This window comes from Lynx rufus, unplaced genomic scaffold (genome assembly GCF_022079265.1).
Source record: "Lynx rufus isolate CCGP_SWC_20201006 ecotype Redwood Valley unplaced genomic scaffold, mLynRuf1.p SCAF_18, whole genome shotgun sequence".
In the NCBI taxonomy this organism is placed as follows: domain Eukaryota; kingdom Metazoa; phylum Chordata; class Mammalia; order Carnivora; family Felidae; genus Lynx; species Lynx rufus.
In genome coordinates this window covers 24,342,171-24,367,715 of record NW_025814832.1, presented here as the reverse complement: position 1 = coordinate 24,367,715, position 25,545 = coordinate 24,342,171, and the positions used below count along the sequence as shown (strand labels likewise).

At 42.8% G+C, this 25,545-nt stretch overlaps 1 protein-coding gene across 2 annotated transcripts in view; it reads right to left on the bottom strand.

Annotated features, from left to right (window-relative positions):
• The window catches only part of SKAP1 (src kinase associated phosphoprotein 1), a 278,392-nt gene that overhangs the window by 9,625 nt on the left and 243,222 nt on the right, over positions 1-25,545 (bottom strand). Inside the window, exons 10-12 of one of the 2 annotated variants that reach the window (XM_047081112.1) lie at positions 20,885-20,935; positions 13,065-13,165; positions 10,375-10,893 (exon numbers count right to left, since the gene is read on the bottom strand). In XM_047081112.1, the coding sequence (XP_046937068.1) occupies positions 10,849-10,893; positions 13,065-13,165; positions 20,885-20,935 (197 nt within the window). In that variant the 3' untranslated portion in view covers positions 10,375-10,848. Of the gene's footprint in view, positions 1-10,374; positions 10,894-13,064; positions 13,166-20,884; positions 20,936-25,545 lie in introns of those variants that run through there. The other variant, XM_047081111.1, reaches the window with a different exon arrangement.

The following is a 25,545-nucleotide window of genomic DNA, read 5'->3' as shown; positions in this document are numbered from 1 at the left end:
AGTTTATGAACCAGTGCTCTTGGGGGAAAATACAATGATCTCTCTGGCCTGGATCCGCACTTTGGCCCAGTGTGGCCATCTCCATCCACCCTCTCCCCAGCCTCCGCGTTTAAAAACACAGCGAAAGGAAATCAGGAATCCTTGTTCCTGCCATGCTGGCTTTCCTAGGCTTCAGCCTTCCAGCTGCAGAAGAGTCTGCTCCTTCTTCTAAGGCTGACCAGGCTTGCTCATTCCTTCTAAGGCACCATCTTTCTCTCTCTTTTTTATTATTGACATATACTTGATGTACAATGTTATATTACTTTCAGGTGTACCACTAAGGCCCCATTCCTTTAACTGTGACTTAAAAGTTGTGCTGTCTTCTCATGGCTCTTGTTCAAAGCCACATGAGGGCTTTGGGAACAAGCCGCTTGACACTGTCTACCCTGAGAATGCTCCTAACAGAGATGTTCTCTGTTCACCCTGAATTGGGCTTCGATAAGCCTCCATGGAACAAGATTCCCGGAAAATGTCTCACATTTTGTTCTTTTAACCATCAAAGTTCACTGTATCAGCGCTTGTAAATAAGAGGATTCCTCTTCAAGAGAACAATCAGTCAGCTCCTGACATGAGAGATCGATAGGTGCCTGATATATGTATGGGAAGGGCCAATGAATCACAGAATTATTGGTTTATGATTGCTTATTTCTTTTATCAGTGGTTCTGCATCTGACATCATCATAAGTAAGGATGGGAAATTCGAATTCCTAAGCAGAGTAGATTGTAATATCCCATGGTCAGCCAAAAACATCGTATTTTTACTCTTGGGTTGGCCCTCAGTTTCTCTACTCCTTAAATCCAGCTTTGGAAATTTAATGCTTTCTGAGGATGTCATAAATTATTAAATAAATTGAGGGCTCTAACTCAGCGCCCTTCCAACTGCTGAGGAGAGCAAGGCGGGGGACAGGGATCGTTCACCAAAGACAAGCAGGTACCTGCTTTGCAGCATAAGAGGTTTTGTGGAGACATTTTACAGAAGGAAAAAGGAAGTGGTCAGTCGGGTGGACGGTGGATTCGTGATGTTGGAAGCTGTCAGAGGACTGACTGGAGCGCTCAGCGCTCCGCTGAAACCTTGGGTAGCTTGGCTGCCTCCCTGGGCTGTTTCAAACCATGGTTTAAGTTCTTGGCAGTCACTTTCTCTTTTTTCCATTATTCAGGGTTTTGGTCTATAAATCAGAATAAGAATGAATTGTTAAATTTGTCTCATTTGAGCCAGTTTTATTTATTATTACATTTCAGGGAAATTGCTAACCTGGAGGTTGATGGGCCTGGACTGGGGAGGAGGGAAAGGTATGTGACAATGTGAGAAAGGGGGCCCGGAAAGGCTGGGTGGTCAGCAACAGCAGGTGGGGGGGGGCACATGGTGACAACTGTACAGCTAAGAGTTGGTGTTCTGGGGAGGACTGTGTCAGCTAGATGGAGGGCCCGAGAGCCCTGGAAGGCAAAGGGGGAAATTCAGCCTCAAGTCTGGAGCTCATGTCCTAAAACTGGGTGTGAGTGGATAATGATCACGTTGAGGCCAGGCTGGTATGCAGGACCCGCGCACAGACCGGACATTGTTGGTGATGACGGTGTGTGCAAAACACAGACTGTGCACGGCAGAAAAATCGTAAGCTGTGAAGGAAAGAGGGAAGGCGGGAAGAGAAATGAGAGGAAGACACACACGACTTGAACTTTGCCTGAAAGAGAGAGGAAGGATAAAGGGAAGGTAAACACTCCGCAGATGGGAGCAAACAAGGCGCCAAGTGCAGAATTCAGGAACAATAGAGACGGCAGCATTTCGGCGCTGATAGAATTGTGATACCATGTGAGACCGGCGTATTAATATGTATTCCATAAACTGTGCGGCTCGCAGCTCTGCACCGCTCTGTTTTGCTCTGACCGCAGTACCAGCCTCAGGCACCACAACACAATTTGGAAACAATGTGACGGAAATGTTTAATCTGCTCGGCCCATCTGTGCTGCGTATTTCTCCAGATCTCCCTGAGAGAGGCGCCTTGAATCTCCACATTGCCTTTAATATTCTCCTAAATCACCTCCCCACTGCACTTCAAGGGCCATTGCTACAATATCACAGGTTCATCTAAAGTGCAATGGGGAGGGGGGGGGCGGGGGGAGAGGCGCAGGCCAGGATATTTTTTATTTTAAAATAATTTCCAGAGATCGTCTTTTCTGCTTCCTTAAAAAAAAAAAAAAAAGAAGAAAAAGAAGAAGAAACGTTATTCTACGATTGCCGTAAGGTTATTGAGGTTGTTTGGTACAAAACAGGGTAGGATAGAGTGGAATCATTCTCCAAAGAATTATTTTTATTAATCTCAATTCCCTCAATTGGACTTGGAAGGGGGGCGAGCAGATGCTTGTTTTCTCTTATCTCTTTTTCTCGCACCTTGCCAGGGTGATGTGCTCATTTGGGGCTGGTGCCTTCTCTGCTTTACGCTTAACTCTGCCCTGCTCCACACAAAGCCATCTTGTTCAGGATAGGTATGCTCTTGGTCCCTGGTCAACTAAATGCCCTCACCAGAAAGGGACGCTGTCTGTATTATTAATTTCAGCTTAAAACCTTAGGTTTTCTCTCTTAAAGTACAGATGTTGAGCATCAGATTTCTTCCTTTCCCCCACTTGATTCTGCCAGATTCAGTGACTTGGGCGAGGATATAGGAAGCTGGGGTAGGTTTCGGAGAAAGAGGGGATGATAAGTCACCATGTTCCAGACCTTAGACAAATGAAAGAGAGTTGCACATCACCAAGAAAATTAGGATTCCTTTTGCTTTGTGAATTAAAGAAATGAATAATTTAATCCTCAAGATTGTTCCGGCGAGGGAAAGGCAACGTCCCAGTTGCGGAGCCCTACAGCCTGTCGGTGTGTTACATCATCTGCACACATAGGCGTTTCCATGACAACCGCTTATAGCTTCATTTCCTGGATCCCTCTAGGGGGTGTCACAGCCAGATCCACCTGCTTTTCACCCTACCCTCGGTGGGGTCATGGTAAGGTCGCCAGAATAAATGAACGCGGGTACTAATGATCTGTTTACTGCTGTTTATGCTCTGTGTGTGTCAGGGGCACGCACATTTAGAGAGCTCATTATGGTTGCAATTAGAATGCACCATCGCTAGATATTTAACTCCTTTTTCTTTTAAATTAGCATTTTAATAACATTCTTTGAGCAGAGAAACAAAATGACCATTTTTCACGGACAAACTTCTAGCTGTAGGTGCAACTTTAATGGCAAAGTTGTGAAGGGGAAAGAAGGGAGGGGAAAAAAAAAAAGGCCATTTTTACTACTTTCACCCTCCTCCTTACCAAAAGGATATTTTTATTTGCTTTCTAACACACTCAATTTCCTAAATTTGTTTTGAATCCAATTATTTTGGGTGGTTGAAAGTACCGCACTCTTGTTGGACGGAAATTAGCAGCGATTGAAATTAACTTTCTATGTGACCTGTGAAAGGGGCTAAAATAATTACAAGTGTGTATAAGAAACACTCTCTCCAAAAGACCTTTGCTGTAGGATCAGGCTGTGATCCGAGGATACCATTATTGGAATATCTTTACACAGCAATTGCAAGGGCTATTTTCTTTAAAAAGGTGATTGCAACGATTATTTCTGTTTTAAAATTCTTAGTATTGTCTTATAGAGGATAAATGATGACAAAAACTTGTCATTAGACGGAGGATAAATAAGCAGCAGAAAGAATGAAAATAACAGCACGGCATCATTTGCCCTTTAAAAATGGTGAGGTCTTGAAGCACCAAAAAGCAAGAGAGAGAGAGAACAGGAAAGATACAACGCAGAGACCTTGCCCGGCTCAGAATGTTCCATAAGGCACTGCGTTTTAGGAATCGGCCAGCACCTTTGCTAGGTGTTTACGGATGCTCTGTTTGTGGAAAGTACAGTGAAAAATAACAATTTGAATGTTTCGATTATCTTTCCCAGTCCGTTCCATTTTCGTTATTTATTTCCTATAAATCGGGACCTTGCTGAACATAATTCTACAGACAAGGAGGTGGATGGGACAGCCAATGTGAACGAGGAGATAGATGGTGGGTGCGTGTAAGATAGATGCTATGCGTTTATGAAAAGGAGCAGTATGTCTGCATGTGAACATTCACAAAGTAGAGCAAGCAAGCGTGTAAACTATAATGGGTATTTATAGGTGGGAAAAAAGGTGCAAGGAAGATTGTATGGGAACAAGCATACCGAGTCTGAAAAGGGGGTTGCTTTTTTCCTACCCTCTTGGAATCCACGTCCAAGTTCTGCTAAGATGTCCCATGCTTGCTGCGGCTCCAGTGAAAACTCAAGCCTTTCCATGACAACAGACGGGGGGCTCTCACAGCCAGAAGACTCAGGAGGTCAATAGTTGAAACGCAAGAGTTAGAAAGCGAGATCTTTATCGACATCAAAACAATCCCACTAAAAAACCCCAGAACGATAGGAGGAAAATATTTAAAGACACAGCAGGAAAAAAAAAAGAGCCTTTATAAAAATGCAGGTTTAAAAATGTTTATGCTGTTGTATCAGCCTAGTTGCACCTTAGAATCTGCCATTTCATAAATAAAATACGGATGGCATAGACTATAATTTGGTGATAGCTACCCCAGGACATATCTAGATGCACTTCTGTTATTTTAATTAAATACTGCATTATGGTTTGTGACAACTACATAGCTACAGCGTAAATGAATTCGGAATTAAAGTGTTACTTAGGCATCCAGTAATTTTTGTTTCATTCCTCAGTTTTACAAAGCAAATAGCTATAAAATCAAGATGTTTGTTCATTTACAGATGGAGCAGGATGGTTGTTGCTGGGTTTTTTTTTTCCCCCCTCCTTAATCCTCATGCACAGAAAGAAGACAGAGCTCAGAGTCTGGCTCCCAACACTCATAGCTTATGAGCCACATCACAAAGAAAAACACATCCTCTTGACTATAATGTGAAATGCTGAATATTAATTGCTGGTATTATGCTTATCTTTCTAGCCGGGTTCTGTCTTTTAACAATTATTCTGATGGGCTGCAGTCTTGCACTGCCAGGAGATTTTTCTCCTTTGTTTAACAGTTAAAAACCTATTTGATTTGATTTTATTAAAAAAGAATCTTAAAGTTCACAATGTTCCTTGGAAGTTTTAGTATCTGGAACTCTTCCCAAATACAGAATATTAGTGGGAATAGTGGCAACAGAGAAACTGCCAAAGATTTTTGCTAAAAAAAAATGTATATTTCTGCATCTAAATGAAAAAAAATATTTTTCATTCTGGCAATATTAATGTTTCCTTAATGAAACTGGAGAGGGCATTACAATTTGATATAATCAATTGGTTAGTTTAAATGTCACTTCACTAGCAAAATCATGAGAAAGGTTCAGAGTATTCTCATCTAACAGGCACAGAATTTTCACTCAAAATTAATGTGGTAGAGTAAAAGGATTTTTGCTCAAATCTGAGGATTTAATTGTATCTTTAATGTGTCATATGTCAAGAAGAAAGTTTTTAAATAGCAAGTTTTCTGAAACCATTGTCTATTATTTCTCGTTTGAGGATCAATATAATCTTTTTATTAGCCCTTAAATACCATACGTCTGGCAGTGTCTGCTAATTCCAGCTTTTCTCTGTTCTCACCAATTGCCCCAAGCCCCCTCCCCCGCTAACTAATCCTATAAACTGCTTGGAAGTTACTGCCCTGTATGTTTGCAATGAGGTTATAATTGGCTTTTAATATTTTGCTAGTTGGGTGGGAGAGCTGGATCCATACACTACCAAGAAATGCTGGCAGGCAGAGGTTTGGGGAGGCTGAGCTCCTTTTGAGAAAATAATTACACAGAAACAAAGCTTTTGTGACTCCTTTTAAATAGAGCATCTCACCGAAATGTCATCCAGCCTCTTTGGCAGATTAGTGAGGAGTTTATTACTAAATCTCTGTCTAATAAACGTGCAGTTGACTCTGGAGGAGCCGCTTGTTATAATACTGGCAGTGGGAAATGGAGAGAATGTCACAGTTAAAGACACAAATTTTCCCCATAATATATTCGAATGGAAACCTCTGAATCCAATACTACATGGGCATATCTAATAAATTCACAATATTTCAGTCTCAACAGCCTTCACCGGTTAGTTTTAAAGATTTATGTGGTAAAAAATTACTCAGTGATGAATATGGTTTATTCTGTGCAGTATTGGAGGTATAAGGAATTAAACTACCGTCTTTAACAGTGAATTTATTATTACCTCTGTCAAAAGACGAAGCCTTTAACAGCATTTGTTATAAATTCACTGCAAAATAAATGGCTGGAATTTTTTTTGCACTGGAGCTGGTAAAGCATCGGGCGATTCTGAGCATTAACCTAACCCTGCCATGGCTTATATGGTTCTAGGTAAACATTTCTGTCTGGACCTCATAGTTAATTATCTGATTTGGGACTTTCCACCTGACTGAAAGGTGTGTGTGTGTGTGTGTGTGTGTGTGTGTGTGTGTGTGTGTAGAAAGTGAAGGCTCCTGTCCAGGACAACAGTTTTAGAGTAAGGAGAGTAAAGTGGAAAATGCCAATCTTACTCTCTTTAAAAAAACTGGTTTTACAATAAATGGCCAGAGTTTGGAGGATAGGGTTGATATGCAATTTGGGCTCTTGTTAGTAGGTTTATATGCATGCATATGCACACACACACACACACACACACACACACACACACACACAGAGGCATCCTCTCCCTTTTGTCCTCTCTTGGAATGGGTGTCCCCTCATTTATAAAAATTACCTGGAAGGAATGAGGCTGCCAGGGTTTGTTCTAGACGATTGGTTCCTGTCTGGGGGAAAGGAATGGCCTCTACTGAATCTGACCGGTGTATGACCGTTGCCTTCCAGCTGACCCCAAATCCCATTCCCATCCTCCTGACTCTATAGACTCCCATTGGGGTTATTAATGAGAGAAAACACCACCATCATCATCATCTTCGTCATCACAGCACAGTGTGGACCTGCTTGTTAACATGAAATGGGGTGGTGGGGACAGGTTCTGCTTCTCTTTCATATCATCATAAATAAGAAAAGATATTTTCCGATGGTATCCCCCTCACTCGCCCCCTTTGGTTGGGTCAGAGGTGAATAATTGCTCTTTGACAGGCATTGATCAGTTTCATCACACTGTTTGGGCAGCCTGTGCCCCAGGCCTATATTCTCCCCACTTACTACCCCTGCATTACCTCCCAAATAACCCGCCCATCCCCCCACTCAGCCAGGCTGAGGGTAATGGTGCCTGAGGAAGTCCTAAATGGACACTAGATGTCACCAAACACCTCCTTTCCCTCAGAGCCCTGAAATTTAAAAACCAAAAAAAAAAAGAAAAAAAAAAAACCCAACCCTTCATTTAAAGCAATTGAAGGAATTAACTTCTCTGTTTTTATGAGGCTTGTTGTCACATTCAACTAAGCACACTTAGAAGAGCAAGTACGGCTGCATTCAGATAATTTTTACAACATACAAATCTCTTCTGGAGGAGAGGGGGTCAAGGGAGGGGGAAAGGTCTACTCTCTTTAAGTAGTCCTTTGAGGGAGTGGGTGGAGAACATGGGGCTTTAAAAACCCTATTATAACAGACATAACACAGTCCAGGTGTGCCAGGAACAGACCTGCTGCATCCAGATTACAAGGAGCTGGGTTTGGAGCTAGGATCCAGCCTAATTTTAAGTAGCTTCAATCCCTCACTAGATGCTAAATGTCACTCAGGGCGACAAAGTCGGTCTATCCTCATCCTCATAAGGCCCAAAGCCTTTTGACAGCATCATGAGTGTGATGGTAAACTTAACTTTGCCTGTAAGGCTCTCTGTTTCCATGTTAATAGCACTGGCAGAGAACACAACAAAAGCGTGGTGTGGTCCATGAGAACATCTTCCCACCCCAGCTAAGCCACCATATAAATATAAACCTTCCGTGGTACCCAGCTGGTTGCTCCAAGGCCGATCGCCATGGGGTTAAGTAGTTGGGCAAATCTTTGAGGGGTCTAAGGCCAAGAACTGAGGCACAGCACATAAGCCCCAGAGATGTAGCCTACTGACTCAGTTTACCTTAAATAGAGGATCTCATTTAGGGACCTTGTCTCCTTTCTAGTCAATTGAGAAAGAGATTCTTTTTCTCTCTTTAATTTGCCCTTATCTGCTGGAGCATAGGAGGCTTAATTTTTTTTTTTTTTTTAGATTTTATTTTTAAGTAATCTCCACACCCAACGTGGGGCTCAAACTCACAACCCTGAGATCAAGAGTCCTTCGCTCCACTGACTGAGCCATCCAGGAGTCCCCAGGTGGGTTAATCTTTAAATGGGCGTTTACTGAAGTTCTCCCACACAGCACAACAAGCACCTTTAGTCCTTAAGAAAAAGGTTTCCCTAGTGAGAGACCTAGGAGCCAGTAAGAGAGTCACTTCTCTGAAAGTTGGGACTTGTGACTCATCTTATCCAAGTAGGGGCTTTGTACCTCCCTTTCTTCCACTTAAAATAAATGCCCATAGCAGTGCTGGTCCACAGAAGGGTCTTAGGGTCTGCAGATAAAAGGAACTAAGCCAGGGCACAGCGTTACTGCACGGAGGGTGATTCAGCACCTGCCCTGTCATGCCTGGTGCCCAGGCTGAATGGATTTTTGGAGTACACCTGTTGTTGAACCCCTGCCAAGTACTGATGGCCACTAACCCCCAAATCACTTTTCCCCGCTGTTGATGTTTGGAATGTCAGACAGGACTGAGCAGCAGCCGGCGTGTATTTCAAACACAGCAGATGGATTTTTATATTAGCTCCTATTTCATGTTCAGGCAGAGCGACCGCCACACTAAAACCGCAGCCTCAATGCTGCCGAGTTTGCTTCTGTGAGATTAATTCTGTGAAATTAATTGGGACAAGATTGAAAAGGAAATTAAAATGCAGCTGAGTGAACAGGCCTTTCAAACACCTTTTTCCTGCTCTATTCAAACTTGAATTCTGCGGTGGTCGCAGGCATCGTGGGAAGTAATTTACGAGAGGCAGGCTCTCCGGAGCCATCGGTTACGTATGAGGAGACCTGCACAAGCGCCACAATCTGGAGCCACTGAAGAGCGCTAAACACCCCGCTGTGGCCTGAGCTGCGTCCCTGCAGCGGGTGGAAACGGAGCTCAGTTCTTGGACCAGAAAAAGCTGTTCGGAATATATCCGGGCCCAGAGAACATCCGCTGGACGCACAGATCGGCTTCGTTATTAAAATCTCCCTTCAATATATTTTAAGACCCAAATTGGAACTCGGTGGATTAAGTGGGCACGAAACTGCATGGGGCCTAGGAATGGATGGCTGTGTTAGGGGAGGTCAGCAGGGCTGCTGCTGCCTGCGCCCCGTTGGTTACTGTTTCAGAGCTTGGATATGTGGCTCTGGCCTCTCATCCAACGAGAAGTCTGAACAATCCATCAATTTTGTCAGTGACACAGTCTCTCAGACCAGGAAAGGCTACGTGGGTTTCCGTGTAGGCCTCTGCACTAGATGGCTTTCCACTTCCAAGTAAGAAGCCTTTGTGCTTTTGAGTGTCTCTATGAAGAGTTCTCAGTGGGACAGGCTACCTGGTTTTCCTCCCTCACTTCACCAATAATTTACTGAACACCTAGTATGTACCCCGTATTGACCCCAGCAGTTTACTTTATTGTTAGCGGAAAAGAGATGAATGTAATAATAGTTGCCTTTTCCTAGATGCCAGGTACTTCTTGACACACACTCTCTAGGGCAAGCATCAGAACCCCTATGAACGGAAGTTATTCCCATTTTTACAGATGAGAAAGCTGAAGATAAGCAGGATTGAGTGACTTTGCTCAGGGTCACGTAAGTAACTCATCTGTTACTGACCAGCTTCCTTAAGAATAGGACAGGTGATGGGTATTTGGTATCTTTCTTACCCAGCCAGTCATCATCTCTGGAAATTTTATTTTAAAAAGGACAAACAGCTCTCTTTCTGGGATCATTCTTGCCTAAAGACCCTAACAGTCTCTCCTGGCCCTAGTGTTCTAGGATTCAAGGTTGGGTCATGTTTGGGCAACTACTAACAATAGCAGATGCCCAGGAATAAAGCCCCCACCCCACCCCACTTCCTCATCTAGGGTCCACTGCCTGTTCTTAGCCTGCTCCCACCGTATTTCTTTTCTTTTTTAATATATCTTTTTTTTTAAGTTTATTTATTTATTTTGAGAGAGAGAGAGAGAGAGAGAGCAAGCAGGGGAGGTGCAGAGAGGGAGGGAGAGAGAGGATCTGAAGCCGGCTCTGCGCTGCTGGCTCAGAGCCCCACGAGGGGCTCAAACTCAGGAACTGTGAGATCATGACCTGAGCCGAGACCAAGAGTTGGATGCTTAACTGACTGAGCCACCCAGGTGCCCTAACATATTTGTTTTATCATGCAAAGAGAAAGGGGAAAGCCAGAGGCATTTATGAGGGCCCAAAACAAAAGAGCTTATAATTGAAATTTTTAAATTCGTTTAATCTGAATACATAATTAAAGCTAAATGCATTTTTGTGTGGGATTTCTTTAGCAGTTTTGCGGGATCTGTCTCATCATGTTTACAACAGGAATGCTTGAGGTGGAAGGAAACTTAGAGGTCACCCAACACAACTGCCTCATTTTACAGGTGAGGAAACTGGTCGAGGCAAGCTGAGCTGCCCCAGTTGTGTCTTGTCTTATGTTTCTTGGGGGAAATAGACTTCTCCAGGTTCCTAAACCAGCAGGCCTTTCTTCCCTTAACAAAGGTTTTTCGGTCAGAGAGAAAAGTAACACGTAGATTTCTGGATACCATTTTTCTGGACTAACCTCGACTTGAGTCAGTTCTTTTCCTCCAGGTGTGAGAGGCAGGTTGCAGAGGATAACTGATTCCAACAAATCAAGCCGGTTGGGGTTAAAGTGGAATGAATTTAGGATTCATATGAGAAAAGAAAATTGCGGAGGTTAAGAGTTATTGAAGGTCTGAATAGACAAACAGCTAATGGTAGAGGGATCTCCTTTCCTATCTGTCTGAATTGTTTCATTTGTGCTTCTTAGAGGCAAGGGAATGGATTGGGTGGCCTTTTAAGGTTCCTTCCTGTCCAAGGACTGTTATTGAGTTAGGTGATATAATAAAGGTAAATCCAATCCGAAATGTTCCCCAAGCCAACGTTAAGTGGAATGAAGCTTTATGAGGGAAACTCCAGTTGAGTTTCTAGCTTCTCATTTCCTCCTCTGACATGCAGGGATTAACAACATGGAGAAGGGAGGCAGCTGGTGTGGCTTTTGGGGGGAGAAATGCGCTACAACAATGGTAAGGGATGAAAATAGACTTACAACCGTCCAAAAGATGGAGAAAGAAACCAGACAGAACCAGAACAGCGACGTATTCTCCCTGAATCAAACTTTGATATATTAGCTTTCCGTGAGGGAGGAGGGGGAGGGGGATTGGTTAAAAAAACAGGTAGGGGAGGCTCTCCATGTTCTTTGGTATCTCTTAAAAACACAACAGCCGTGGTAACTGCAGACAGCTCTGTACTGCAGGGAAAGTCACCCCACAGCCCCTTCTAAATGGAGGAGAGGGACCCCCAGTGAGAAGCCATTAACAAAGGCAAAAAAGACATGCAAAACAAACAAAATAATCATGACCGAGAGAGAAGGCCAGCAGACAGTCTGGCTCTGTTCTCCCCCCTCCTCCTGCTGCAGGCACCTCAGACAATGTAAACAGTTAATTTGTTCACCTGCAGGCTCTGGGCAAACAGAGGCCTGGTCACACCTGAGTGGATAACTCGATTACCCCTGTAATGCCAGCGTGGTAATGTACACAAATTCTATTACAAGGCAAACCTTGCTTTCGGGCATTTGAAATACCAATCAGGCCAATGTCCACTCCCTTCTTTGCTTCCAATTTATTCTTGGTGTATTGGAGCTGCACCAGAATGGCACCAGGATAGCACTGAATTAGGGCTCTGGAAGAAATCACTAGAAGATTGTGATCTCAGTCAGCAGGGCTTGCAGGCTCCCTACTCTTCTGCAAAAGGTTGGGGTCTGAATTTGGTCCTCATTCTAAGGGGACCGGTTGGAAACACTCAAAGGTACGTTAAGTCAGCCCAGTCTGTTTCCTAAGGCCCTTATGGTATATTTCAAATTGAGACAAACCCTTGGCCATTGATAGAATAAAGATAAGTGGCAAACGATGAGTTAAAAATACAATGGGTTTTCAATTTGCCTTTACGGAATCCACACACTAATTAAAGAGCAAGGTGTGTCTATTCCAAAAATGTGTTTGATTGACCTCATAAAGAACTTTTTAGGAAGTTATTTCAGGGACAGAACCTATTTCCTTAGCTCACGTATATAGAAAATGTATAATCTTTCTTTATAAAGATGATGCTACTGATCCCTCAAACAGTAGCCAATGAGTTCTGAATCTTCTTCACATTAGTGATGGATCTGCAGTAATCTATCCTTTTACTTTTTCCTAATTCTTTTATGATCAACAACACTGTCTGTGAGAGGGTTAGTTGGGGCTAGGGGTTAGTTAACTTTATGACTGAGGAAGAGAATAAAGTTAGCTGGCCCTTGTGGGGTTGGATTCACTATCTTGGCCTTATCAACACTTGCTCACACCAGTTGAGCCAACTAGCTCTGAACTCATCATTAGTATACCGCTGTCTTCTTTATCTGTAAATGACATAAAAATGTGGTTTACGGAGCCAGAATGTTTTCAAGAGTATTAATACAGTAATAAATTATGTACATAATGATGACCTTTTAAGCACCATAAGACCCTAAAAAGAATACATTTGATTGGCATAGTTTTAGTGTTATGTCTACTTTATTGCATTTTTAAATTTGAAAATTAGTTCCTGAACCTGAATTTTCAATTAAGCTTTTCCCTAACAATTATAAATCAGTGGGAATTTATGAGTGAGGGAGACGTATAATACACACGAGAGAACTGTATGACATGGAATGATTCTGTAGTTATGGTGACTACATCATCAAGAATGAAAAAATCGACTTTTGATCCAAGCCCCACACTCTATGTCCTTACCTTGCTCAGAATGTAGATGAGGTCACCCCGTTGGAAGGATAGTTCATCTGGCTGGTCACCATGGCAATCCCATAGGCCCTGGTAATAATTGGTATAGTCCACTGATCAAAGAGAGGAGAAATCAAAGTTAAAAGGACTCTGTCTTTTTCCATAGAGTCCACATTTTTGCTGCAAATGGAAACCAGAGTTCTGATATTGCCCCTAGGAAACCTAAGATTCAGAGGGGTTGGGATGAGATACAGCCAAACACTCAGCATGAGCAAAGGACTGTGGGAAAAGGAGATCATTAAGTAACATTAAATATTTACAGATCACCCTTAGTCAGATGCTATTCAACAATATGACAAATACATTCATTTATTAATAAAAGAAAATCAGGCAGGTAAGTTTTTGCTTGGTTTGTAAATAAGTAGTGCAGAGATTTCCTGCCAGATATTTTTTTGATCCAGGGCCTCTAAACTAGCCAGTGCTTCTCTTCAATGTGCATTTCAAAGAATGGGATAAATCTCCGACTTGTGCCCATTTACTGAGAGGCTGAGTCAGCCCACATGCATCTGTATCACAGTCTCCCATGTGGGTCTCTTCTGTTACACGGGAAACTTCATCCTGGGCACTTCCCACCCAGGTACTATATGAGGTAATCCCCAATAAATACGGTTACGAAGAGCCCAGGCTTTAAGTGGAACCAAGGGGTGTCTCATCCATTGCAACTAAATTCTGGGTGGGCTGGCCCTTTTCCAGCATCTCATTTGTAGACCCTGAACATGTCTGCCAAGATTTATCTGCAAACCCCCAGGGGGACAGAAACCAAAGTGATCTGCATTAAAAATGAAAGCAACTGAAGACGACACACCAAGCGTTTGAAGCAGCTGGGGAGATTTACTGGGCTTCTCAGCAAGACTAGATGGCAGTGATGCCACAGGACAGCCATTGATTCTTAGCAATGAAGAATCTGTATTGATCGTCTTCTACCCGGAAAGGTTAAACACTAGAGCACAAAGTGGGAGAGGATCTGGGGATTTGAATGGCAGGAGAGCTAATGCCCACCAGACCAGGGATGATGTGGCCGCGCTACCGTTCCTTAGGATGCTATGTGTGAGCGCTGTCAGCAAGACACCCACCAAAAATGAGATTCTTATTGATGGCAGTCAGGAGTCCTGGCTTCTGATGAAAACCCAAGTGACTTTTGGGCACCCTATTAGCACCAGTTTCTACCTTTCCCTTCATTTGTTTTGACCCTCCCGGGAGGAAGGATAGTGCTGGTCCCTGAGGATGAGGACAGGTGGAGGAAAGCAGGTGGGCGGTGCGGGTGGGCGGAGGCCCTGGCTATGTTTGCTTCTTAAAACGCTCATTCCTCACTTACCAGCAGTTCAAACAACAAAGGCACAGGAGAACCAAATCCCTGTATGTCTAAGAACTTTAGTAGGAACCTTAAAGTGCGCAAAACTCGAGGAGGGACAGAGCTATGTAATTAAGGCTCGGATATTGCAAACAGAAGTAAAAATGTTAACCATATAGAAATCAGGCATGTTTCCCTTTACAAAGATGATTGTTTATATATGCAGTAGACGACAGAGGGCACAGCTACACTGGAAACCAGAGTTAAGAACGTGTTTGGAAGAAAAATACACTGCGAGAAAAATGCTAACTATTGGAAAGACAAGGCATGTGTTTTGGGGGATACCAGGGCATGGAATAATAGAGAAATATCAGTTCCTGAAGAATGAAAATAGTTTTCTCAGAGGATATATTAATGTATTTTTTAGTCATAATGGAGTTGATTAATCACCTGAAGATTTGGACAGAATTATAAATGAAAAGTATATTGACATCAATATTCTTCATGCATTTATATATTACAGAGAAAATGATTTTATAAGAATAGATTTTTATTTTTATTAAAAAAATTTTTAATCTTTATTTTTGAGAGAGAGAGAGAGAGACAGAGACAGAGTGCAAGCAGGGGAGGAACAGAGAGGGAGATACAGAATCTAAAGCAGGTTCCAGGCTCTGAGTTGTCACCACAGAGCCCAATGCAGGGCTTGAACTCACAGACTGTGAGATCATGACCTGAGCTGAAGTCAGACGATTAAACCGACTGAGCCACCCAGGCACTGTCCCCAACCCCAATTTTTTTTAAACTTTATTCATTTTTGAGAGACAGAGAGAGCCAGAGTGCGAGTGAGGGAGGGGCAGAGAGAAGGAGACACAGAATCGGAAGCAGGCTCCAGGCTCTGAGCTGTCAGCACAGAGCCCTACTTGGGGCTAGAACCCACAAACCATGAGTTCATGACCTGAGCCAAAGTTGGATGCTTAACCGACTGAGCCACCCAGCTGCCCCTATAAAAATAGATTTTTAAAACACAACTTGACATTTCTGAATGGTAAGAAGGCTAACAAAGTTGTCTTGGTTTTTTCTGGCCTAGCAGATGGTCACTGTGGGGTACTGTTCCCCATGTGCCTGGATATGGGATAACTTTTAACATTATGAGTACTTTTTGGGTATAAATGTAAGCATCGATATTGGACACATAAGACACCAGGGAAGAATACCTGGAAAAAGATCTATTCTAAAAGCACATGGAAAGCAAGAAGCTAGGAGGAAAACAAAAGCCTTCCAAGAACAAATATAGAAAATGCCCCTGGTTCTTCAGAAGCTAAAGGCTAAAAGAAGATAGAGCTCAGGGATCCAGCAGATAATTTACCCAGCCCAAGAATCAGAATCGGCAGAACTAGCACCATAAAAGCACAGCTTTGAAAAATAAGCAGAATGAAGAGCTAGATATGGGGAGTTGCTCCCCAAACAGAGGTATTCTGGTACTGGGAAATCAGTGAGGAGGAACGCCTTAGCTGGACAAGACTGGGCCGTGTGTGTGCAGACATCCCGTTTGACATATGTGTGACTCACCTTTATGTGAATGTGTGCACACGACCTCACTACATTCCTTCCTTGGCATTCGACAGACACATACAGTGCACTTACAAAGTGCTGGGGATGGTGCTCGATGCTGGGAATTCTGCACTGGCCACACACAGAGTCCCTGCTCTTAGGCTGCCGTCCAGGTGGGGAGGCACGGGGACACAAAGAGTTGCACAGATATTTACTGATTTATGATTATGATAGGCCTTCCAAGGCGAAGCTGAGGGTGCTGTGTATAGTAGGGAAGCTAACCTCATGGAAGGCTTCCCAGAAGCTTTGGTTGTGTTATAAAAACCTGACCAAGAGTGGGTAGAGGTAAGGCGGAGGAGGGCTTCATTCCTGCTGCTTTGCCTCAGGAAGGCCTGGGAGGCCTGGAAGTTTGCAGGGCCAGTCCAGCTTCTCCCTAAACTTGACCAGGTCATTCTATAAACGAGGGAATGCATGAGGAGGCTTTGATGTCTTGAGATCAGTGAAGAATTGGGAGCCTGAGAGGGAGGATTTCCTCTGTGGGCTGGACCGAGGCTCCTTGAGGGTTACATTACTCTAGCAGCAGTCTGAGATCAGAAATGGTGCAGCATTCTGACCATTTAATTAATTCAAAGCATCCTCATGCTCATTTTGGGGACATTATTCCACCTAATTATTTTTTTTCCAGTCTGTCCATTTGGAATGAAAAACAAAAGAATAAAGCTTAATGCCAGCATTTCTCAACGTCTCTCCAAAAAAACGTAACTCTGCACTAAATAAAGCCTGGTAATTCAAAAGCAAAGCACTAATATATTCAGCATAAAACAGACAGAGGACCTAGAGCAATAATGACACCACTAATAACTAAAACAGTTATAACAATTAACAACAATTACAATGATAGAGAAGCTAATGGGTATGATCACTGCATTTAAATTGCTAGCAGAGCTGAGAAGGACTTTTTCTAGAGAAAAAAAGGGGGGGGGCAGCATCTTATTTTCTTTACCCCACCTAAGAGAAGCTAAGCTCCCAGCAAACAAAATGTCATAGGAAGAATAGTGACGGTCTAAGTTTACAAACATATTGTGTTTTTCTCTCTTCTCTAGGTGTTTGTTGCAAAGCATTTGTCATTCCACACCAAGTTCTTTATAACCAGTAATAGTCATTTCTCCTGTAACTGAAGCCAGGTTGGTACTACTGTTGACAGACTCAGAATTTGAAAATAAACCTCTATGACGTGGAGAGTTCTAAGGTAAAAGGACCAGGATACCTTTCTGCCTCTCTTCCTCCTTAGGAAGGGCAGAACTTGACTGTGTTCCTTCCAGAGTTCAAATGTCACCTTGGGCTTTTGTTTGGGAGACACTGGGTAGCTACAGAATTCAAGCTGTGAACAAGGAAAAGAGGCTAAAGGCAGGTCAGCATGTTGTTTACATTCGCTTGATGAGCCAAAGGACTGTGCTACTGAGGCCTGGCAGTGGGTGCAAATACTCAGCAAATTATGGAAACAAGAGACAGAATGAGAAGATGGATAGAGCCCGTCCTTGCTAGACCGTGGGTAGGTGAGAAATGGGCGTAGAAGGCTAAGGCAGTGACCCACTGGAAGAGACTTGAATATTCTCTAAGCCAGGCCGGATAAGCCCACCATGTTCATTCAGCCCACCAAAGCAGACTCAGTCTGACACCGTATTAACCATTTCAGAAGGAAAGGTATAAAAAAATCTGCCAAGTTCCACTGACGATGATCCCAGAACAGGAAGAGCAACTGAACATTGCCATTTGCTTGTTTTCATGGCCATTTAACCTTGAGTTTTGAAGTCACTCTGGTCCTTAATGTTGTAAGTAGGATCTTGAAGTGGAGAACATCCACTGATCCTGAGTTTCATCTCCTATGCTCCTTTTATTGGGCCAAAACTGTAGCTGGCTGATGATCAACTCACATTTGGCCTTGGGAAACAAGCTTCAAAAAGTAAGAGCTGCAAATACCTCTGTGGCTTCCCTCAGTTTCTTTCATGTGATCACTCCATTAGTAGATGCTAAAATGGAAAAAGTGCCTCGGAAATGGCAGCTCATGAGTGACCGCTTTTCTGCCCTGCGGAAATTACTACATAGGGGCTCCTTTTTTTGGCTGACTTTGCCCATGATTTTAGAGTGAAAACAACTGTTTCAAGATCTTTCTTGGTCAGATATTTGATGTACTTAAGAATGAGCTGTGCCTCCAGCTTGGCTTTTTATTTGGCATGGCATACCCAAGCCAATGGCCGGTAGTTTTCATATAAATAGCACAGGATGAGTTTTATTTTTGGTTACCTGCACACTGCCTTCTCATGATAGGGAAGGGAGATAAACTCTCATCACGGAAGACACTTAGTGTTAGACTGTTAGGCTGATGGGTTGCAATTTAGTGAGAATCTGAGGTGCTGAAGAGTCACTCATTAAAATAACCCTGTTACTAACAGTCATGCTGTAAACTGAGCTCTTTATAGATTGAACAATCAATACGACAAGGCTGTGATAGATTTTCTAGGTAACAGAATAAAATAAAAGAAATTACATCTTACAGGGTCATTAACACCCAATGAGGATAAACTGAATTCCTTTTTTCCTCCTCTTCTGATAAGATCTAGTTGGGCTTTAAAAATGTTAGCAATTCCATTATGGGAAAGCACAGCGTTTCTGGGAATAGGATCTCTGGAAGAGTTCTGGAGAAAAGTATGTGGATCTTAAAGGTCATCCTGCTAGTCATGGTATCTTTTAGGAGAAAAGTCATCCCACTCCCCCCCACCCCCCAAAGACATGTGACACCTGAGAAAAACTAAGTGAAGCAAACCTGTATAGCTTGTCTATTACATAAGAGTGCACACTGTCCTAGAATTCCCTTCATATTCCCTAGAATATGCCTTCAGGGGGCTGCCCACCCTTCCCTTGGACCTCTACGTTTTATTGTTATAAAGCTAAGAGATGCCATTTGGATGCTCCGTATTTGTCGCCATTTCTATAGCTCCTTTGGAGAAAAGGCACTGTATAAATTCAATAAATAAATAAGTAAACACAAATAATAAAAATTCCTGCCTCAGATTCTGCAGAGAGAGCAAAAAGTCCTCCTCTGTTTTTTAATCACTAAGTCACCAATCATTATAACTGGTGGGAAGTATAAACATAAACCATGGAAGCATATTTAGAGCTCACTACACTTTAACAACACCTATTTTGGAGGCAGGAAGCATGAGGAACAAAAGGTTTTTTTTTTTCTTTTTTAAACCTACTTGAATTAGAGCCATTGGAATAGCTAAGAAATAAACCTTCTCTCACCATCCCCCCACCCAAGACAGAGCCTCAGAAAGAAAGGTGGAAAGAGGAAATGGGATGAGGGAGGAGTCTGAAATTGAATTTCAAATGTTTATTTATTTTTGAAAGAGAGAGAGAGAGAGTGTGTGAGCAGGGGAGGGCAAAGAGAGAGGGAGAGAGAGAGAATCCCAAGTAGGCTCCATGCTATCAGCACAGAGCCTGATGCAGGGCTCAATCTCAGGAACCGTGAGATCATGACTTGAGCTGAAATCAAGAGTTGGACACGCAACCTACTGAGCCATCCAGGTGCCCCCTGAAACTGAATTTTAGACTTTTGCTAGAGACTGCTGCTTCCTGAATGGAGTTTAATATAAAGTTGGGCACAGGAAGCTTACAGTTTTCTACCCTGGCCTGTCCACATTAGCTGTTTTTCCTGCACTGATGATGGGAGTTGATTGAGAAAAGGCAGGAACATAGATTGGTCAGAAAACAGATTTTCTGTTGGAATTCTGCACAGCAAGTAGGAAACAGTAGAAAATAGGTTTCAAAAGGGACTTCATTATACGTGTTAATTATTATGAAGCGCTTACTGAGAGCCACACTAATCCCGTACCACCCTTGCCCCAGTTCTTTCTTTCTCTCCTGCTTTGGCACATGACTTCTGATGCTGTCTCTTCACTGTCTTTTCTCTCCCTGGGAGAAGTTGGGCACTTAAATGAAGTTAGGTCCTTCACTAAGCCTGTTACGTATTCACTTCCCATAGAACATGAACCTTAGGAGAAAGGGGCCTTGCTGAGTGGGTAATGAAGAGAACAAAAGGCACAAGAAAGGAAGAGAGAGGAGAATGGGAAAAGGAAGGGCCAGGGAAATGGAGAGGGACCAGGGAGGGAAAGATGGAAAGAACTCCTAGGCTTAAAACTTTCATAGAATCTCTAAGAAGAAAAAAATCAGCTAGTATCCAAATCAGCCACAATTTAGGCTCTGCTGATGGGATGAATGTCCTTGAGGTGGCCTTTGTGATTCACATTCCTTTACTGACAAGGACGGAATAGGTCCTTGGTCCACTTAAGGAGGCTTTAGAGGGGCATCTGACCTTAAGAAAAGATGGGCTCACTAACAGCCTAAAGCATGGTTAACAGTCTGGGATGAATAAGATGTGATTTTGTATTCAACAAACCTGTTACATATTCATTTCCAAATGTGCCTGGAATCAAAGCAGGCCATCAGAAGTCAGCATCACCAAGCAATTCTATCCTTCACCCCATGTTCACTTTCCAGATCTGACACATTTCCATTCCCCTCTGAACTCGCAATCTCCGGGCCTCTCAGAGAGGAGACATTTCCATTCTTTCCACTCTCAATCCTCTGATCTCTTAGAGATGAGGCAATTCTATTTTCACTGTACTGATTTAGGAAATACTGATAGGAAAAAATAAATATCTGCTTTGGTTTCCTACCCTCTGTCGGATAAATCTTAGCTGTTCTGGGAACATTAATTAAGGTGAATGGGTGCCTGCTTTTAAGGTTGAGATATTTCCCTATCCAGTCATCTTATTTGGGGCTTCTGAGGCCAACACACCAGCACCCTCTTAATTAGTGAAGCCCAAGCATCCTACCCAGTGCCTATATATCTGCAAAGCTCTCATACCTCCTTTATGTGGAGTCCCATTCTCATCCTCTTCCAGATCGTGCTCTTCATCTGAGGGGATAAACACCAGCAGCATTAGCAATTAGTGGTCAAGTCTTATACTATTTATGCCAACGGGGGTCTTCTTTTTCAGAGCTCAACGTGCTCTTTTCAAGGCACTAATTGGTCTTTTTTTTAATTGTTTTTTTTTCACATTTTTATTTATTTTTGAGATACAGAGAGAGACAGAACACAAATCGGGGAAGGGCAGAGAGAGAGGGAGACACAGAATCCGAAGCAGGCTCCAGGCTCTGAGCTGTCAGCACGGAGCCCGATGCGGGGCTCGAACTCACAGACTGTGAGATCATGACCTGAGCCGAAGTCGGATGCCTAATTGACTGAGCCACCCAGGTGCCCCTCTTTTTTTTTAATAGTTATCTCCCACCTTAAAATTGGCCCTTCTCCTTCCCTCCTCATTTATTTATTCATAAACATTTTTAAGTGCTCACTATATGCAAAGTGCTACGGTAGGAACTGGAGATTGCTGCAGTGGGTAAGACTGGCGGGGTCCGCGTCCTGTGGCGCTTCCAATCCACTGGATTATTCAGGCACTAAATATCTCTGTCATTGAAATCTTAATCCTTTCCCTCAAGCTCTTTCTCCTCTCCTTCTAGAATTCTCTTCTAAATGTCTTGTCTCTTTGTAAGTGTAAGCATCCAGACTTACAGTGTGTGTGTGTGTGTGTGTGTGTGTGTGTGTGTGTGTGTGTGTAGCTAAGCATGTGTTTAAACCCTCCATGATTAATTAGTCCTTAATGCATCAAGTTTTGTTCAGCTGTAGCGGAACCTGGTCATGTAAGTAATTTTATGTTCCTAGTACTTGGGGCTTGTAGTTATCTTTTTACTGTTGTTATTTAGCCTGCCTTGTTCATTAGAGTGTAAGCTCCTGAGGGCAGTTGGAATGGTCTTTTAATTAATTGTTGCAGGTACACAATGGGTTCTAAGTCAGTGCTATTGTCTAACTCTGATCAAGTGTTTATATGGTCAACGTCACCACATGATTGGCTTGTTTCTTGCCCTCATTAACCTGTTTCATCTCATACTACCTGATAACATGGGAATTGGGCCTTTAGAAAGAAGGCATGAGCATCAGAATCATATTAAGCCATTTTATACGTGGAGTAAAATGAGCAAAATTACAGTTGCTCCTCTCCTTTTCATCACCTCAACTCCCTCACACACACACACCCACACTCTCCGCCCCCCCCCCCACACATACACACATGGACACACACACACACAACAAATGGGGCATAATAAGCAACATTTTGAGGGCTGAAGACTTTGTTTTTTTTGTCCACATATACTTTCTCTCCCTGGGAGTTGGGGCACTTATCTGACTGGTTTCCCCACAGTTATGCCACTAAATGAAACTTTTGAGGAGATGGTTTGGGGACAGTTCCTTTTGTTTTAAATATAAGTTTTACAGAGCAATTTGAATTCTGGTATGTCAGAGTGGGGGAAGTAAATTCTAAGCTCTTGAGTAAGAAGAAACAGCACAAAAGTATATGAGAGCACTATAGAACATTAAAGAAGTAACTGATTTCGCATACAAGATGGATGATACGGTTTCCATGCAAAAATAAAAATTAAGGGATTGGTATTCTGGAGAAATGAGTCATATGTCACCAAGATTAAAAAAAGTACCAGGGTTGCCTGCGTGGCTCAGTCGGTTAAGCGTCCGACTTCGGCTCAGGTCATGATCTCACAGTCTGTGAGTTCGAGCCCCGCGTCGGGCTCTGTGCTGACAGCTCAGAGCCTGGAGCCTGCTTTGGATTCTGTGTCTCCCTCTCTCTCTGCTCCTCCCCTGCTCATGCTCTGTCTCTCTCTGTCTCAAAAATAAATAAAAACATTAAAAAAATTAAAAAAAAATACCATACACATAACCTATATTTGCCTTAAAAGATTCCGTGGGGAAAGATCCGTGGGGAAAGAACTCAGCTCTTCTTACCTTCACATATGGCTTCACAGCAGAGAATTTCCTACTTCCCACCTGTAGTGCTCCCCGTCCCTCCCCCATCTTCCCAGGAGGGATAAAGATGTGAGATAATGGAGGAGTGAAATCAAATATCGGAAATAGACCGTGCTGAAATAAATCACGTTAAACATCATTCTTTGCACATTGTCTTCCTATCACTTGCCCACTTCCTTCCTTCCTCTGCTGTGATGCTTTTCCTTTTTGACATGGGACCAATTTCACAGGATTGAAAACGCTAGAAGAAGAGTTGGTGCGGCGTCCGTTCTTGAGATACCCAATGATTTGGACAGGGAGCATCTCTTCTGCTGATAACCAAACAACTCAATCACAAAGACCAATAATTTGCTGTGCTTAGGCACTTTTGCAGGGAGGGTTTATTCTACCTCTGCTGTCTGTGCACAGATGTCTCTTCCTCCCAATTCTAATCAATGTAAATTGGGTCAGATCTCCGCTGTGAATTACAAATTGGATCCGAAGTTGGAGGGTCACCGTGCCTGTGACTCCACCTCCTTCCCACCACCATTAGATGGAAAGCTACACCAAAGATCTTTTCTAAATAAATCAGACTTTATTGTAAAACTCGGCCACTGACGAGACATAACCTCATTAGCATTGATTTTAAAATAAATTATTGAAAGTGGCTTGCCTGCTCTTTGCATTTGTAAAATAGGAGAATGTAAATGTATTTGCAATGATAAAAATGAAAACTAAACTTGATTCCTTTATCCTTTCAGGCAACAGCACTTAATCTAGTCATGATACAAAAATGGGAAAAATAAAAATCTGTTCTACGCAGTTCAATTCCAGACCAGATACTCTGATTTCCATTGCGCCTGTGGAGTCACCTAGAAAGAAAGCAGAACGCTGGCCATAGATCTTGTATATCATTCGCCACCATTACTAAGCTCTTCAGTGATGGATGGGAATGGGGAAGCTCTAATCCCCACATCTGTTCTATCTAACGTTGACCTTCCCGGGTGGCTGAGAGTGGGCTCAAGTCAAGAAGGCTAGCTACTGATGTGAGAGGCTGGGTGCTGTGCCTTTGAAAGTGTGAGTATGGAGGTATCATCAACATAGTGGAGGCAAATGCTCTCTCTATAGCTGGTTGTGAAAGGCAGTACCTCTCAGCACCTTCCCAGCTGCAGGGGGGCGGGGGCGGGGGATAGCACAATACAAACAGAGAGGCATACACTTTACCTCTGGTCCTTCAACCAAATCAAACTGGCATCCTTCAAATGCCAACGCTGAGAAAACTGATTTCATGGCAACAGAAAGAAATGTCTCTTTGCTCACAAAAGAGGGTGGGTTAAACAGCTAGATTTCTCATTTTTTTTTCCATCTGTAAGATGAACCTTTCATTTTAAAGAGATTATTTTGAAAAAAAAAATTTCTTTAGGCTAAAGAGCTTGTTGAACTTCTTTATGAGAATATTAGTAGGCATTTTAGTATTACATCTACTGGAATACATCTTCATTTAAGAGAGAATTAAAATTTATGTGCTAGCTCAACTTTAAACAGTAATAGATTATAATGGTCCTTGCTCCTAACAGGGCATATGGGACCCCAACCTTACATAGGTTTTAAACAATTAACCTCTGAAGATTACTGTCCACTTATTACGTTAAATGCTCTACTTGATTCCCAAATATCTCATTTCAACTGGGAAAACAGTTGAGGAAGATTCTGTTAGTTGTGTGAACATGTAAGAGAACCATGGGGCATCACAAATGAGCATCAGTATCCAGAGAGTTGATTTCAATCAACAGTCTTGGCACAGTGTCAGGGACACTAATGAGAGGCTGAAAAGAACAGGACACTGACTCCACCGTGGAGGTGCAGAGAGGGGCTGGCTTCCCATGACACCTGGCTCTTTTCTGAAGCGCTGCTGTGACACCGGCTTAACTGAGAATAACATTAAAAAAATGACTAGATCAGAAAGAGGGAAACCACTTCCCCCAAACAAAGCAAGGTGACAGAAGCTTAAAAAATGCCAAGTGTATCAATGTGCAACCAGATGTCAAGGTGCTCTGGTGACAGACGCAAGAGAAATGCAGATAGACTCAGGGTATAAAGAGAACGTGCAGGAAAGTGGAAATAGAAACCACTCCACGGCATGCACAGATATGCTATAAATCTGTGGGTGTTATAGCACCTCTTCAGACAATGCGGAAAAAATGAGCAAGATGCTAATAACACACTTAATCCTCTGTTGTATAGTTGGTAATCTAAACTGTTACTTGAAAATATTTGCATCCTATCTCTGTGGTATGGGTCTTGATGTACAAGATATTAAATCCAATTTGCGCTAACAGCAGCACGTGGAATGCGCTGAATTTAATTCCACCAATAATAATTGAGCACCTACTAATTGGAGGAGAAAGACCTGAATATAAATCACCGTGGTAAAGGCTAAGACGGAGCTCAATTCCTATTGAGTATTTGGGGGGGGGGGTGTCGCTAAGGAGACATGTTTTAAGCAGAATGCGTAGGGGGGCTTCATAGGGTGAACTCAGGGAGGATATTCCAGGTGAAAAACAAAACCAAACCAAAAAGTCAGCATGATTCTGGTGCTGGTCATGGTCATGATCATGGTCATGTTCTGGTTTTGGTGCTGGTCAAAGAGCCCTTGTGGCTAGGGCCCAGTG